At 43.6% G+C, this 16,067-nt stretch overlaps 1 protein-coding gene across 1 annotated transcript; it reads left to right on the top strand.

The window, feature by feature from the left end:
* The first annotated feature begins 875 nt into the window (after positions 1-875).
* Positions 876-4,870, top strand: LOC119400237 (uncharacterized). The gene is made up of 2 exons (XM_049417177.1): positions 876-1,779; positions 1,843-4,870. Exons 1-2 carry the CDS (start codon positions 984-986, stop codon positions 4,728-4,730), a joined length of 3,684 nt encoding a protein of 1,227 aa, XP_049273134.1. The 5' UTR covers positions 876-983; the 3' UTR covers positions 4,731-4,870.
* The last annotated feature ends 11,197 nt before the right edge of the window (positions 4,871-16,067 follow it).

The following is a 16,067-nucleotide window of genomic DNA, read 5'->3' as shown; positions in this document are numbered from 1 at the left end:
TCCTTCAAGCGAATGAACGGAGCGAACATGCGCTGCAGGGCACACACAAATGGAAACAGTAGCTTCAACTACTTGGATCAGTTTAAAAAAAAAGAATAAAATGCTCGACTCCCTCCCCTCCTCATTTTTTTTTTTTGTGATCTCTTTTTGTGTCGTTGTGGTGGCCCTCTTCCCGCCACCAACCCCGTGTTTGTTGATACCACCGCAACTACAGCGTAACCAGCCTAACCCCCACCGACCAAGGGGACGCGCTCCACACCCCGCAAGAGTTTTCAGGAGAAACTGGCGGCAGCGCCCCTGGCGGGCGCTCAAGCTGTCGACGCGGAGAGGGCCGCGGCGGCGCGGCGCAGGGATATGGCAGTGAGCCCACTGCCCCATTCTAGTACACTGTAAGCTGAGGTAGCTGAGGGGCGCCTCCTCCGCCATTTTTCCTTCCTCCATGTCCTCCACTCCAGCAAATTTTATTTTAACCTCCTTGAGCCTACCTATCTTGCTTTAAGCTCTACAATGACCCCTCTCAGATCCCTCTCACAACATCATACCTATTGTAATTCCACAGTGCCCTATTTTTCATTACAGCTGCATTCCTGTTACCTTTACGTCATCGCTACTGCCGACAGCGCCACCGCTTACTTTCTACGTCAGCGGATCAAAAAATTGACAAAAGCCACGACCTACAAGAACATTCGCTGTTGCATCTGTTTGATGTGTGGCATTTGACTAATCTCATTTGTAATGCTTTCTGCATCATGCGTATTTAAAGCAACGTTCTAAAATCAGCACTAGAGTTCTAGTCAAAATAGCCAAGACTGGCCAAGCGCCAAGCCCTATCACGCTATCACGTCACGTGATAAAAATGTTGCTTTGTACGTTTTTAGTTTTGGCGCGAATGTGCGCTCGAGCCTCGAGCTTTGGTGTAGTGGGGTAGAGGATTGAAGTGTCGAGCACCTTCTGAACGTTTGGCCATTGCAAGCTCTTCCTGGATGAGGCGACTTAAAGAGTGGGGAATTGTGCCTTCCAGCGCCTACGACTTTCGGATTGAGGGTTATTGTGAAAGAACTGGCAAGTTCCTCACAACAGCAAACGTACACAACCGGCTGAGCAGTACACGTATCGTGTGCACTGACGGCAAGAGCTACGAGCTTGTGGGACCGTTCGACCGAGTTTCGGGTGCTGAAGGATACATTCCGGAGAGAATACTCGACGCATTCGTGCATGGTGTACCACGGAACTGGAGGCAAGTCATACGGGGTTGGCTTGAACAAGAAGACTCAAATGGCCGGGATTGCCGTGAAGCCGAAAGCACAGTGAAGTACCCAGACCTCCCTTTTCAGCGTTGTTCTGCTGATAAAAGTTTCCAGAAGATGCAGCGAGACAGTGCGTTCAACTTCCAGCGGCGCAGACGACACAGCGGCGTTGCATCTGCCTCAGCGACTTCGCCAACCAAGCAGCACTCAACTCGAAAGAGCGGCGTTGCCATTGTCGGTAGCTACGCTTCTCCTTTGTACATGAAAGAAGCCAAAATTTATGTTGAAAGACTGCCTGAGGCGATATTGTTGGAAACGGTGAATGGAGCTATTGCGGTGGGACCGACAAGCAGCACGCCTCGTCACGCGCCAGTGTCTCTGGAGAAAACAAGAAACCTTTCAACTTCGACTCGAGTGTCATTATCTGGTAAAGCCAAGCAGAAGGTGCCGAAAAAACTTGGAGCAGAAATGGGCATGTCCTTGAGAAATAGTTCGTCCCCTGCCACTCGGGCCAGAGCACGTGATGAAGTGTGTACACGGTCCTTGAGAAATAGTTCATGCCCTGCCACTCGGGATAGAGCACGTGGTGCTTCAGGGGCACGCAGTGATGAAGTGTGTACACGGTCCCTGAGAAATAGTTCTTGCCCTGCCACTCGGGCTAAAGCACATGATGCATCAGGGGGACACAGTGATAAAGTCTGTACACGGTCGCGATCGGCTAGTGCACAGCGAATCTTGCGGAGCGCAAAGCAAGGAATGCAAGCGACTCGTGATGTGAATGGCAAAATCAAAACAGCTTCAACTTGTGAAATGCAAGTGAGAAAGCGAAGTACTTCTGGCAGCACAGGTAAAAAAGGAACTGCATTCCTGAAGCTTGACCATGTTGCTGCATTGCCTGTAGCCGAAAGAGCATTATCAGGGCCGTCACCACGGAAGTACAGAAATCAAGGCCAGAAGAAAAGCACAAAGCAGAAAGATAAACCTGAATTAAGTGGTAGCCGAACGTCTTCCAGAGGAGAGCAAATGCACAGTAATTATGGGCCAGTGAAGGAACGCAAGAGCAGTACAAGTGTGCAGACCAGGATCGGCTGTTATCCGACACGTAAAAACAGTGAACTTGAGGTTAAGGTGATGTCACCATGCGTTTTGCCAGACAAGTCGAAGTCTAGCGTGGATAGTTCTCGCCACAGAGCTGGTGGCATGGAGCAAACAGGTATTCAGCTCAGAAGTGATAAATGTGACATCTTAGCTTCAAGGCAGCATAAAGCAACTGCAAGTTTGGAGGAGTGTACTTCTGCTATTATCAACAAAAGGTATCCTGTACGCAGCAGTAAAAAAGCAAGCAATACGGGATTGTCGTCAGCCAAGAAGAAATTGGACGACTTAAGTTCACTGTCGGGGTGCCAGAATGAGGCTGCAAAAAAAAATAACATTCGCCCTAGAGAGGATGAATGCGGACTCAGTGTAAATGAACATGTGCGGACAAGAAGTGGCCACTGCTATCAACGCAAGAACGTTGAATGTAAAGACAAGCTTGGAGCCAAGTCGCTGAACATGTTGCCAGCTAAGCGTAAGCATAGCTTGGACAATGTTCAGCGTGCAGCAAGCGAAGAGCAGCAAACAGGTGCTCCACACAGCAGTCGTGCGTCGTGTGACAACACATTTGCGAAGCAGAAGAAAGCAGCAACTAGTCTAAGAGAAGGCAGTTCCACTGTTAAGCAGCAGCATCTATCACACACTACCATTGAAATGGACAGTGCAGAGACTATACCAGTGAAACTGAAGTCACTCAGAAGGAAATCACCTGGCAGCCAAAAGGATCCTGCTACAAAGAGCAGCCCTCACTCTGAAGTACAGGGGAAACACCGGTATAGCACTAGGAGTTGTGCACTGGCCTTACGCAAGCGTGCACCCAAATCATCAAGTGGTTTGCTAGCTAAGCACAAATTTAACCTGGAAACTTCTCAAATCACTGCAAGTAGTAAGCAACAGACAGGCGCTTCACGCAGGAACCGCACCTTGAGCAAGGAACTGGTTACAAAGCAGCAGAAGGCAACTGAGAATGAAACACACCACAGTTCCTGCACAGTCAGAACGCGCCGCACCTCAAGCACCAAGTTTAACACTGGCCAAACAGGGTCACCGAAGACCCGAAGAACACCATTACCAAGAAAGTCTGCAACCACGTCTTCACATGATACATCTAAGAAGACCTTTGGAAATGTTTGTCAAGCAAAAGCTGCTTCATGTACTCACCGTAAAATTGATACTACGTCAGCATCGGGCAAACAGAAATCAAATATGAGCTCGTCAAGACAGGATACCGCTACAAGCCAGAGAAGGGCACCGAAAAGAAAACGTTCTGTTACATGTTCATCTGAATTTTCACCCAGGAAGAAAACCTCCAGGGGAGATACTTCTCAAAGAAAAGGTTCAGCTAAGGTTACATCATGCTCTGTGTCCAGTAGAGCTACAGCAGGCAAGCAAAAATCTAGTGAGGGTTGCATAGGACAACAGGATGTTTGCTCCGAAAACCGAGGGGAGTCATCAGTGAAACCTTTGGCTACACCTTTGCATGCAATTTTGCCCAAGGAGGCAGCCGTTGGAGATAAATCTGAAACTGATGTTGCCAAAAATCACAGTAATACCACAGGCATAAAAAGAGGGAGACCAAGAAAGAAACAACCATCATTAGAAGTTCACAATAACAGTGACGCCCAATCTCGTGGACAGCCCAGTTCTGAAGTTGCTAACGCTTTAAAAAGTGTACAAACAGAGCAGGCAGGTAGTGAAAGTGAGAGCACACCCAAGTTGAGTGTCTCAGATGCACTGAAAAAGGGTTGCTGTGAACCAGCTGAGCCTTTCGTGAAACCACAGCCATGCAAGCAAGGTCGCAGCGCAGACTCTACAAGTCAGACTACAAAGCCCAAAGCAAGTGAATCCACGGAGGCACTTCTAGCAATAACAGCCAGAAAGGGAACCCTCAAACGTAAGGCCCAAATCAAGAAGCTGGCAGATGCACTGGCAGCGAAGGAAGCTTGCGATGACATTTACCAGTCTCAGGTTTTAGGTGGAAACATCCCTGGTGATTTTTTCATGACGGAAAATTGGGATGAGCTGTCCGATTTCCGGGCATCTCGAATGACAACACCTGTGCCGAATTCCCCGCATCTCAGCCCAGGGAAGAGTCAGTTCTCATTTTCTAGTGTAGGCAGTGCATCATCAGAATCGCCAGTAGCAGCAGTTGCGATCATGAAGAGCATCCGTAAGCGAGATTGTGCTACCACCTTGAAATCCTCAACCCCGAAGTCTAAATATATGAAAAAAAATCCGAATGTAAATGTGGTGCTACAAGGACTGCGGAATCTGGAGGCAAAGTTAGAGAAAGAAAGGCTGAAAGAAAACTGCGAAGATTCCAATGAGGAAGTGGAGGACACAGATGTCGAAAGTAGTCAAGATGACGAACATCTTTTTTTCCACTGACATATCCAAATTTTGCATGATTTGACGCAGAGTGAGCACCTTTGTGTAAAGTACTACTTCCATTATGCTGTAAAGTTCTTTCAGCTTGTCTTGTCATCTCAGCAGCATTAGTGAATAAAGCTGGATGAATTTAACATGAAGGTGTTAGGCTCATGAAGTGTTCCTTTGCATGTGTATGTCTGGAACTCATCAGTTGACCTGCTGAGCTCATGAAAACAGTGAAGTGAGCTGGACAAACGTGTTAACAATGACTGCAGCCTTTATAGTATTTGTGTGTGTATCATCAAGGCATGTGAAAGACATCGGCTCCTAGTTGTCCTTCACTGAGTATTCAAAAGGCCCTGCAACACTTTTTCAGCGTGGTCAAAAAATGCTGCCGATTGGTAGTCGAGGGTCCTGAGAACACACGAGCCAAACATTATAGCGCAGCATGCGGCCTGGCATTTACAATTAATTCTCAGTCAACTAGAAACTGCTCGCTCTTCTCTCGAGAAATGATGCCATAAAACCAAATTACTGCACCATAAATCCAAAGTCCTCTGCCATTGACTGATTTGAGCATCGTGCGCTACATAGATACCATGGCTGCTGCGGGATGCCGCCACATGCCCACACGCACACTCGCGGTCACACTGTAAGTAAGCAGCGCGTTCGAAGTAAAAAAGAAAGCGCTTAAGGTCATGACGCGTGCTGCAGAAGGGACGTATCTTCTTGCCCCCTCGTCATACCCCTCCCTGCATAGCCTTCGGCATGCTTGCTGGTACGAAAGGAGAAAGTGCTTAAAGTGTGTGGAAAATTCCTGCATCTCCACTCGTACTTGATGGATTCTAAAAATTTTTGTGGCAGTTAATTTGTAAGGCAATAAGCTCTTTTAATGAAGCCGTTCAATGGTTACTTGGAAAAGTGTTGCAGGGCTCCTTTAAAAAAGATTTGTAAAGTAGATTATATTAAATTACCAGAAAATCATTTAGCTTGCTTATGCAGCAGCAGGGCTAGGCAAAGATACTTTGAAATTGTATCGAGATACGACAAGATATCCAAAGGAGAAATATTTGAGGTACAAACAAGATACTAGCAGAATAAATGTATCCGATACGATACTTGTCATTTTTATCTTGAGATACTTAGACACATTATTTAATTTCTCACTGTAGTTCCATTGTAAAGGCTGTTGCAAGTTAGCAGTTTGCTTGCAAACTTTTTTTCTGACATTCATGAATTCTTATTACGCTAAAGATGACACTGGATTTCATCTGTTGTGTTCGTCTCCCTGTTATAATTATTGTTTTTAGTGTAAGAGGAAACTATGAACAGCATATCGTATTGTCATTGTCTATAGGGCCAGGAGGATTTCATGAGATCAGTCCGCAATCAATGTGTATACTCTTCCTCCAAGACCGATGGCAATCAGGGCGTCAAGTATTACACTGTGGGACACAAGAGTCGAATGCTGTCTTGATATCCAGAAAAATGGCAAGTGCTATGTGTCCCTGGGTAAGTTCTTCAATTGATGAGATGAAGGCTATTACATTGTCAACAGCTCACCGGTGTTGCCTAAATCCATTCATTTCTTGGGGGTAAAGTTTCCTGCTTTCAAGTAACTATGTTAGTCGTTTGTGTACCATTTTCTCCATGAGTTTTCCGATGCAACTTAAAAGAGCTATAGGTCTGAAAGAGGCATAGCAAAGGCGGCAACTATTCATGAGCACTACAGAACGCCATACTGCATACTATACTATAAAGAAGGCACAGGGCGCGGTGCTTAGCCCTTTATTGTTTAATCTTGTTCTTATTCATCTCAAGAAGCAGTTACTACGTGGTGTCCACATCACAATGTGTGCAGACGATATCTGCGTATGGAGCGCATCACCTTCTCGTTATGTCACTCAGCGGAGGTTACAGAAAGCGCTGGCAAACACCTCCTTCTATTTGCCACACCCATCTCCAGAAAAGCATGTCGTCATGGCTTTCTCTTGGAAGAGCATGAAAAAGTACCCATCAATAGTCGGTGGACACGTTCTTATGTGTGATGCCAAAGGTTTCTTGACGTAATCATTGACAGAAGCTTATCTTGGTCACCACAGGTGAACAAACTGTGTAAGGATTTCTGCAATCTCACAAGTACTCCGCTACATGGCAGGAGCACGATGGGGTAGCGACTGCCACTCGATGATACTTCTACACATAGCTTACGTCGGCGGTATTTTGCGCTACAGCCTGCCAGTACTACAGCGAACAACTCTCTACGAATATGCCTTGGCCCTACCAAAAGGATCATCATGTGTCGGAACGGTAACGGAAGCAAGATGCTTACCTCTTGACGTCCTCAGTAGGCAAGAAGTCTTGCGCATTCATCTCCGACACATCACCCAAGATGGAAAGCACTTCCTTGGCTGCATTACTAAAAGCTGCACTAACTCAAGCTTTGGACAAACAGTCCAAGAAATAGCTGCCCCTATTCTTGCAATGATTCGTCAGCTCATGCCCTTGAATTTTCCACCTCGGACACTGTCATCTGTGTAAGTCTGTTCACACATCCCCGGTATCAACATGAAAAAGAATACACCACAAGTTGAGATTTTGCAAATCACCCTAAAATACATTGCCAAGAAATAATCCAGTTCGGCTCACATCTTTACCGACGGGTCTTGCTCTGCCCATAGTTCGTCATGTGGTTTATACATATCTTCAACTGACCAATGTTTCTCTTACTGTCTTGAACGACTAACAACAACCACGTCAGTTGAACTGTATGCAATAAAGGAAGCCATTCTTTACACCCAGCGACAACCTCCTGGACGATGGGTCGTTTCAACGGATTCGAAAGCAGCCCTAAGAGCATGAGAAACATCAACACCACCCGTCAATAATATCCGGTGACGCAAGACATTGGTTACATCCACCACTAGACCACTGTGTCTGGTCACACTGTCATGCTTCAGTGGATTCCCGGACACTGCGGCATATACGGAAATGAAAAAGCGGATCTAGCTGCATGTAGAAGTATGTATTTAAGGAAAATTCGGCGAACATACTTCACTAAATCAGATGCATCAGCAATGGCAAAGAAGTACGCCCACTGAGAGAGAGATCAATTATGGAATCTTTCGCCTCAAGACCTCTTTCTCCGCTCCATAGACCCTGACTTAAAATCAAGATTTCCGCATTGCCTTCCTCGTCACCTTGAGACACTCTATCATCGACTTCGCCTCAGCGCAGCATTCACCAATAGCTACATGTGCTGCCTTGGTTTGACCACTGACCCATACTGTGACAACTGTGGCGTTTCAGAATCAATACAACATATTTTATGAGATTGCCAGGCATACAGAGAAGAAAGAACTTGTCTCCAAAGTAGAATATGCTCAACTTCCCAAGCACCGCTAGATCTCGAGAAAATACTTGGACCTACGTCTTCTCCTCAGAAACGTCAGATTATAAAATTTCTGTTATTCCTCGAGGACTAACCGAACTGATAAACTGTAATGTAACTTACATCAGCATCATTACATTGTGACATGTACGTATCACGATCATAGTATCTTCTTTTCTTTTCCTTCTCCCTTCCTGCCCTCCTCCTCCTAGGGCCTTTCTGTCCTCAATCCCCTCCCCTATACAGAGAAGCATGTAGGCGCCTTTATATACACCGGCAGAATTCTCTGTTTTTCATTAACGAGCTTTCTCTCTCTCATAAGATCAGTGCATGTATGCTGTGCAATTGGCAATTTTTCCCTCCTTTGTTTACAAATCGCACAATGCACTCTTACTGGATTCCGATAATAAATGGGGTTATGTTTTGCTATGCATCTGCCTATAGCTTCTTGTGTGTGTAATCCATACAGAAAAGGTTGCACTTGTTCCATGAAATAAGGATGTCTATAAAGCAATTAAAAAGTGCAAAAGTTACTTTCCATTTCTAAGCATTAGCAAACAGTACTAAACACAGCTTATGCTACATAGTAAAGTAATTAGATACAGCAAGAAATGTGCAAAATATATGCCACCTGCTGGTGTCAAAGGGGATCCTTATATCATCATCACGACAGTGCTATATTACGCTTAGACATGTATCATTGTGCACAGTACGGTCCACTGCTAAAGAGAACACTCGAATGAGCAACCTTCATGTTGTTTGGTGCACAAACAATCTTCCCCTAACGGCTAGTGCATGCGGGAAGATTGATTGTGCACGTTACTATTCTATCGTAAGGGTTTGGAACTGTCAACCACCAGTAGTGTTATGCAGATCTAAGCCATTATGCTTTTGCAGGAGAGAGAAATCCGGACATACCCAAAACGCAAGTGTTCCCTTTGACAGTGGACCTCTCTGTACGTAACTTTAAAAGGTTCATAAAACATAAATTTGGGCTAGTTGCTCTAGCATAAAAGAGGAACCACAGTGGAGTTTCGGCAATGGACGAACAGAGAAACGAGCAATAACAATGAAATAGCACCCCAGTTTCTGCTGTTTTTGTGTTTGCCCCTTGTCAAAATTGTGCTGTGCTCCAGCCATAGGCTTGCGCACAGGGGGGGCAGGGGGGGCGGCCGCCCCCCCTAATCACCTAAGAGGGGGGCGCAAAATCTGCCCCGTACATTGACCCTTCTAGTCACCTACGAGGGGTGGGGGGTGCAAAATCTGCCCCATACATTGACTTAGTAGGGTGGGGGGGCGCTGCGATGAACCTTTGCCCCCCTTATGGGGAACCCTGCGCACACCTATGGCTCCAGCTCTCATGATTAAAGGTTTAAGTTCGCAGGGCACTAATGCTACTCCACTTTGTAGCCCTCAGACAAAGAAACTCTATTTATTTATTTATTTATTTAATATTCACATAAGCTTTCCAGAGGGGACAGTGCGTTTGAAAACGTTGCGGGAGATATTAAAGATTACCCATATTTGGCATCGAACTCATTCGCGTGATAGTGTCTCGGAAAGAACAGAAAGATATTAGCAACTTTCGAGGATCATTGATGAAATGATGTCAAAGCAGCGAAAAGCACTAGAGTGTGTAAAGAGGTAAATGTATAACTAGAGAAATCAACTCTAAACACAGGCATTGTGTTGGTCATACTTTATTATAAACAGGCCTGTGTGATGCTTTTACAAGATTAAACTTAACTAATTTCTTAAGTTCATAGGCTGGTTGACAAAGAAAAAAATGTGAAATCTCTCACAAATATAACCAGCAAAGAGAATTTTCGCAGATGTGTCGGCAACGACATAAGAGTATATAAATTTTAAATATGACTCAGGAATAAACCACATACTGTATAGCTGCAATCGATATGAAGCCTGAAGCCAACTACCTCAAACACCAAAGGCCGAAATCAAAAGTGAGAAATTTGATGATGACTCAAAGCACCAAGCCGTACCGCATGCTCCGACCTATCGAAGGGTGTTTCATTATACGCGAAGTAGAAAATTCACCAATCATGTCTGTTCGTCTATAGTGTCTCCAAATGGCGTAGAAAATATATGTAGAAAATTCGTGTGCCAAATCAACAGGTGGCACTGCCACACTACTCATACGCAGATAAGTTTTTGCGTCTACTTTATTTTACGCTTCAGTGCATCCTTTCACTTGATAGTTGGCATTTGTGTTATCTTGCTGTCTTCTGTTTCTGTCCGTGTTTGCATGTCTTACCTTCTTTTATGAAGAATCCTTACCAACTAGCTCAGCTTTCAGTCATTCTATGCACTCTTTATATCTCCATTCATATTGCATCCTTGTCTGGCCATTAGTATATTTCTGAAAAGTCATTGCACTCATTCCAGTGCACTGCCCAAATTTATGAAAACGTGCACTGCTCAAATGAGCCCAGGACTGCCTGAGGTCACGCTTTTCTAGTGCCCACAATTTATGTTGTGCTCCTGCATGCGAGTGTCATGATTCAGGAGCGACAGCTTCCAATTCTGCCACAGATGAATCTTTCATCTTACAAACTATTCTTGAACGAGTTGTACATGAGTTGTACATCGCCTCAATGAAACTGCTGTGGTGCACCCATTAGATTCACAAATGAACGTATATTTTCCTGCGCATGTATGGTGTCTACTGTGTCAACTGAGTGACTATGTAGGTGAAGTGGTGCACACTAGTATGGGCTCCATGCAATTTGTTTTTTAAAGGATTGGAAATGTTTTAATGCATTTAGCGGTGCTCATGTTCTGAAGTATGCTCTGACGAATTTATTCTATGTTTTCTGAGCATGTAACGGTGCTGATACAGTATTTTCAGTATGGTATTTTTCTTTTTTTCATTACATAGGGGCATGCAGCATGAGTTTTGCCACTAAAAAGTTCGAAGTCATACTGTGCCACAGTTGAGGTGCACTGGCATGAAGCCACCTGAACAACCATTCATGGGCTGTCCAAATGAGACAGCAGTTCATAGAAAAATGGAGGCTTGAAGCGATCAATAGTGATCAAACAAGGAATGACACTGGAGTCACAATCTTCACAAAGGGGCTTTTTTTTCACTAGGGCAGCAAGTGCTTTTCCCTTAGCAGCGTTGATGCATGCATAGTACAGTTATCCCCCACTCTCAAGGAGGGAAAGGATAAGCTTGTGCATAGAGTAAGATAAGGTAAGGAAAGCCAAAGTTGAAAAAGAAGGGATGGTGGTTTCCCACACCTTTTATTTGTTGCGAGGCTGTCATGACGCAGCATGTCTTTTTATTAGAGCTGTGCGAATAGCAAAATTTTGGGTGCGAAGCGAATTCGAATATTGAAGAGTGAGTGCGAATCGAATCGAATATTTCTCGAATATTTCCAGAATATTTTTCGAATACTTCGAAGCGAAATTGCGGAGGAAAAAGTTGGAGAGGATTCCTAAGCATATTCTTATGAGATAGCAACATGAAAGTGTTTCTTTTGCTAGGTTGATGAAGCACTGGCGGCGTGGTGTTTCATAGTTGTCTCATCAAGAATGAGGCAATGTAGAGGCCGTATTCTATTTATGTACATGATTTGGTGCGACCAAAGTGTTGCCAACAACACCTTACACATGATAGGCAAAGATGCCATTTCCTCAGCCTCTCCTCCTCTTTCAACTTCTGTGGAAGCTCAACTGACGTGGCGGCAAGGGTGTGTTCCCTTCAAGTCCGGAGTTCCAAATCTGCCTCGTAGACATCGATATACAAGAACATCTGAAATTTCGAATGCTAAAAAGTTTCGACTTCCGATTTTTCGGACTACCTGCCCAAATTTCAGGTCCAAAACAGCATTAATCGAGCCCCCCCCCCCCCTCTGCCATATCTTTCATCTCCATGTTGGAACCAGCGTTTTCTTGAGTTAGTACATTTGCGACCGTAACGGAGCTTGAAAGGCAGCTTTGCCGCAATACCGGGGTGTAATGAGGTGAAGCATATTAAAAATCTAGGGACCACTTTCAATCGGTCGTTGGCTGTGTCTAGACAAAGTTCGACCGTAACGGAGCTTAAAAGGCAGCTTTGCCGCAATACCGGGGTGCAATGAGGTGAAGCATATTGAAAATCTAGGGACTACTTCCAATCTGACGACTGTGTCTTGGCAAAGTTCGACCGTAATGGAGCTTGAAAGACAGCTTTGCCGCAATACCGAGGTGTGATGAGGTGAAGCATATTGAAAATCTAAGGACTACTTCCAATCGCACGACTGTCTCTTGGCAAAGTTCGACCGTAATGGAGCTTGAAAGGCAGCTTTGCCCCAATACCGGGGTATAATGAGGTGAAGCATATTAAAAATCTAGGGACCAAAAAGGTGTCTTAACTGACACCTTTTTTCGAAGGCGAGTTTACTCTGCCATACGTATCTCCTATACGCAGAGACGGCTCTGAGCAAGTGTGAAGCTCAGCAAATGCTGATAAGATATTTTAATTTGATATTGAAGTCAATTTTTCCATGGCGCACCTACTGACATCGACACTAGCTTGACGTCAGGCTACACTACAGTACAAATTCTGGTGACTTCACACAGCAGTCTGGCTTGTTGTGACGACGTTAGGTACCGAAACCACTGATCTAATGGAGGTCAGTGACCGAAACTTCCAAGATGGCCGCTTGTACGTCATCAAAACTTCCAAAATGGCTGCTTGTGCGTGGAAACGTCATTCTATATTGTGCGAGCACGTGACGAGAAGCTCATACCGTGTTGTGACGTCAGGGTACACTAGGAACCGAAACTAGCTTTTAAAAACATACTGTAATTACTTTTTCAGGGCGCACTCGCGCTTAGCACTACCTTTTCTAGGCTCTTGAGGGCTTCACCTTTCATTTGACGCAAAAAACAACTGAAAATATTCGTGTCAGTACCCCTTTAACAAAGTTCGACCGTAACGGAGGTTGAAAGGCAGCTTTGCCGCAATACGAGAGTGTAATGAGGTGAAGCATATTGAAAATCTGAAGGAGTCACTTTCAAACTGACTTTGACTGTACTTGTTTTTGGGAAGTTCGAATAGTTCGAATAGTAAAATTCCAGTGCGAATCGAATCGAATAGCAAACACTACTCGAAAAATATTCGAAATTTCGAATATTCGCACACCCCTACTTTTTATTATTTTAGCTGTTTCATTATCTTCTTGCAGTGCTGACTGCATTGGTCAGCTGAGGCAAAGCATTTGCAGAAATGCCTAAGACATGGCTGGGACAGGATTGATGATTGTGGAAGAATGTAAAGTGCGCAAATTTGGGCACAGAAGAGGTGGACCAGGCAACACAAACGGCAACTATCAGTCGAAATTTTGCACCTTTTCTGAGTAGGTGCAGATAAGTTTTTGTGTCTATTTTCTTTTCTGTCACAGTGCGATCTCTCCGCTGAAAGTCCGTGTTTATGTCGTTTGGCTCTCTTTCCTTGTTTTCACGCCTTACTTTTTTCCACGAGGAATTCCTACTAACTAGCCCAATTTAATGTTTTTCCAAGGATCATTGAACTGTCCTGGCCCTGGTGGACTTGTTCACAGCAACAATAGCGCTATGGTTGCACAGAAATGTGCCACGCAACTATACCTGCCTTCCTGTAACTTTAGAATCTAAACACTCTGCAGACAAGACACCAAGGGTGGTAGCACAGGAATAACTTGTTTGTCCTGAACAAATGCCTTTTGTGGGATACACATGCACTTTATTAATGATGTTTAATTTTTGATGCAGCACATAAACAGCAGCAAACTTGGACCAGCAAAGATTGACAAGCAACACATTGTTTTTAGATCGCAGTGTCTTTTTCACATTGCTAGTTTGCTGCAAGTGTCATGCCTGCTTCAGAAAATTTAGTCTACATAAACTTACTTGAAGCAAGTATACATTTGGTGTTTTTTTACCATCACAAGCCCACCAGTGGACAGATGAAAGACTATATAATGCATGAAACTTCTCTAGTGAATATATTTTTTATAATTACTGATGCAACATTTATAAAATCATAAAGCAATCCCAACTTTGTAAAGCTTTAAAAAAAATGGAAGCATAGGCAGATATGAATAACCCAATATTTAGTATTAAGTTATGAATCATACTTGGATTGCAATGCCCAAGTCATAGACCAGTTTTGTTTAACTTGTGTGCCCCCATCCCATGTGCAGTTCTGATTACACATCATTTGGAATTCCAAGTAATCTAATCTGTCTGCTAAATAATGATCTTTGCTAAGTTAAGATTGCATGTAACAGCTCAAGTCACCATCTAAAATTTCATGAACTGAAAGTCACATGGCTGTACTACACAAAATAGAACATCACTACTGAATTTAAAAAACTGGTAGTACAATACAACAAAATCATTATTCCATGAAGTTCCCCATGGCTACATAATACCATGCCTTCAACTCTTTTTTTCGCTTAACCTGAAAACTCCTTTTGTATTAATGTTCTCAACTTCCTTCAATAAAAATATTCTTCGAGATATGTGCAACCTCGACAATGTGTAACTGCGAAGATATGCACTGTTACGCAGCAGTGACAACACAATTTGTGCTTGAACTTTGCGAGAAGTGGCAGGCTGCAATTCATTTGTGCATATGAAATGACAACATATTCAGTGGGCAGCTGTGAAACTTGCAAGATTTTATTTGTATGTAAACTCAGTGGGTCTGCAATGGGAATGCTCTTGTACCACAGTGTTTGGTGGCAACATCTTCATTAGAGCTGTGGTTGAAGACTCGTTGAAGACTCGTGCAATCTGGCACAAACCACGAGTAGGTGTGTTCAGACAAGGACTGACTTGAGGGTGCCCAGCTATTTTTAGTTCTAATTAAATTTTTGTACGAGCTGGGAAAATGCCTCATAGAAAGGAATCAACCTATGTTTTGCAAGTTGCAAGTATTAGCATGGATTTTACCAAAAAAAATATTTCACTATCGATGACAAAAACCACCTTTGCAATTTACAGATTTCACAACTTTGGAGGCCCAACAATCTAAAATTAGTAATGCATTGTAGCCACCAAAATTTGTTTTCTGTAAATCCACACCAATACTACCAGTGGCCCGTGGAAAGTTCATGTCACTTACAGCACATTTTTGAAAAGTTGCCAAACTAATTCCTGAACAACTGCCTCAGGCCGACCCCAATATTAAGGGGTATTTTTTTTTGCCATTTTAGCGAACACGATGAGGCTGAAAATATTTCTCACAAATCTTCAAAAGCTTTTCCTAATTAAGAAAAAAAGTATGCAACAGCACCACATTTATTTCATTATAAAATCCCCAAAATACCACAATTGTAAATATAGTGAAGTTTGCAACATTTTAGAAATGTTTGTGAAAAAAATCGTGGATTTTTATGAAGATATTCATGAATGCCCAGCCTTGACTGCTATAGTGCTGGAAAAACTTGCATTATTTTGTTTTAGACGAGAGAATTTAGCCATATAAGACCCATGTATGGTAAGCCCTGCGACGTGTGGCATTCTTATAAAATATCGCAGCATACTTAATTCTTAGCTTGTATTTTTTGGTTGTAGTAAAGAATGGCGACTTTTATTGGATCCTTTTTGCCCTTTCAAGTTACAAGAGGGCTGAGCTTGAATTTTCAGGGCTTCTGTATCCATATCACTACTACAGTTCATTAAAATAGCAGGTCATGTACAGCAAGTTTTTTTTTAAGTAATGCTAGTCAGGGGAACATATTTTGGGCAATAATTGCACTCGCTATTTGACGTGCTCTCTCTCAATAAAAATGATGTGCCAGCCTAGTGGAACAAGGCAATGATGCCATGACAATGAATGAATGAGCAGGGCATGTTCACATGACATTGGCAATATGGGTCCTGAATATTTTTCAAGTTACACCCTTATATAAGGCACAGAAATGCTTGCTGTAGCTAACTGGACTGACAGTACAGGACAGTACATGGTTCCG

Source organism: Rhipicephalus sanguineus, chromosome 1 (genome assembly GCF_013339695.2).
Source record: "Rhipicephalus sanguineus isolate Rsan-2018 chromosome 1, BIME_Rsan_1.4, whole genome shotgun sequence".
Classification (NCBI taxonomy): domain Eukaryota; kingdom Metazoa; phylum Arthropoda; class Arachnida; order Ixodida; family Ixodidae; genus Rhipicephalus; species Rhipicephalus sanguineus.
This window is presented reverse-complemented; position numbering and strand designations above follow the sequence as displayed.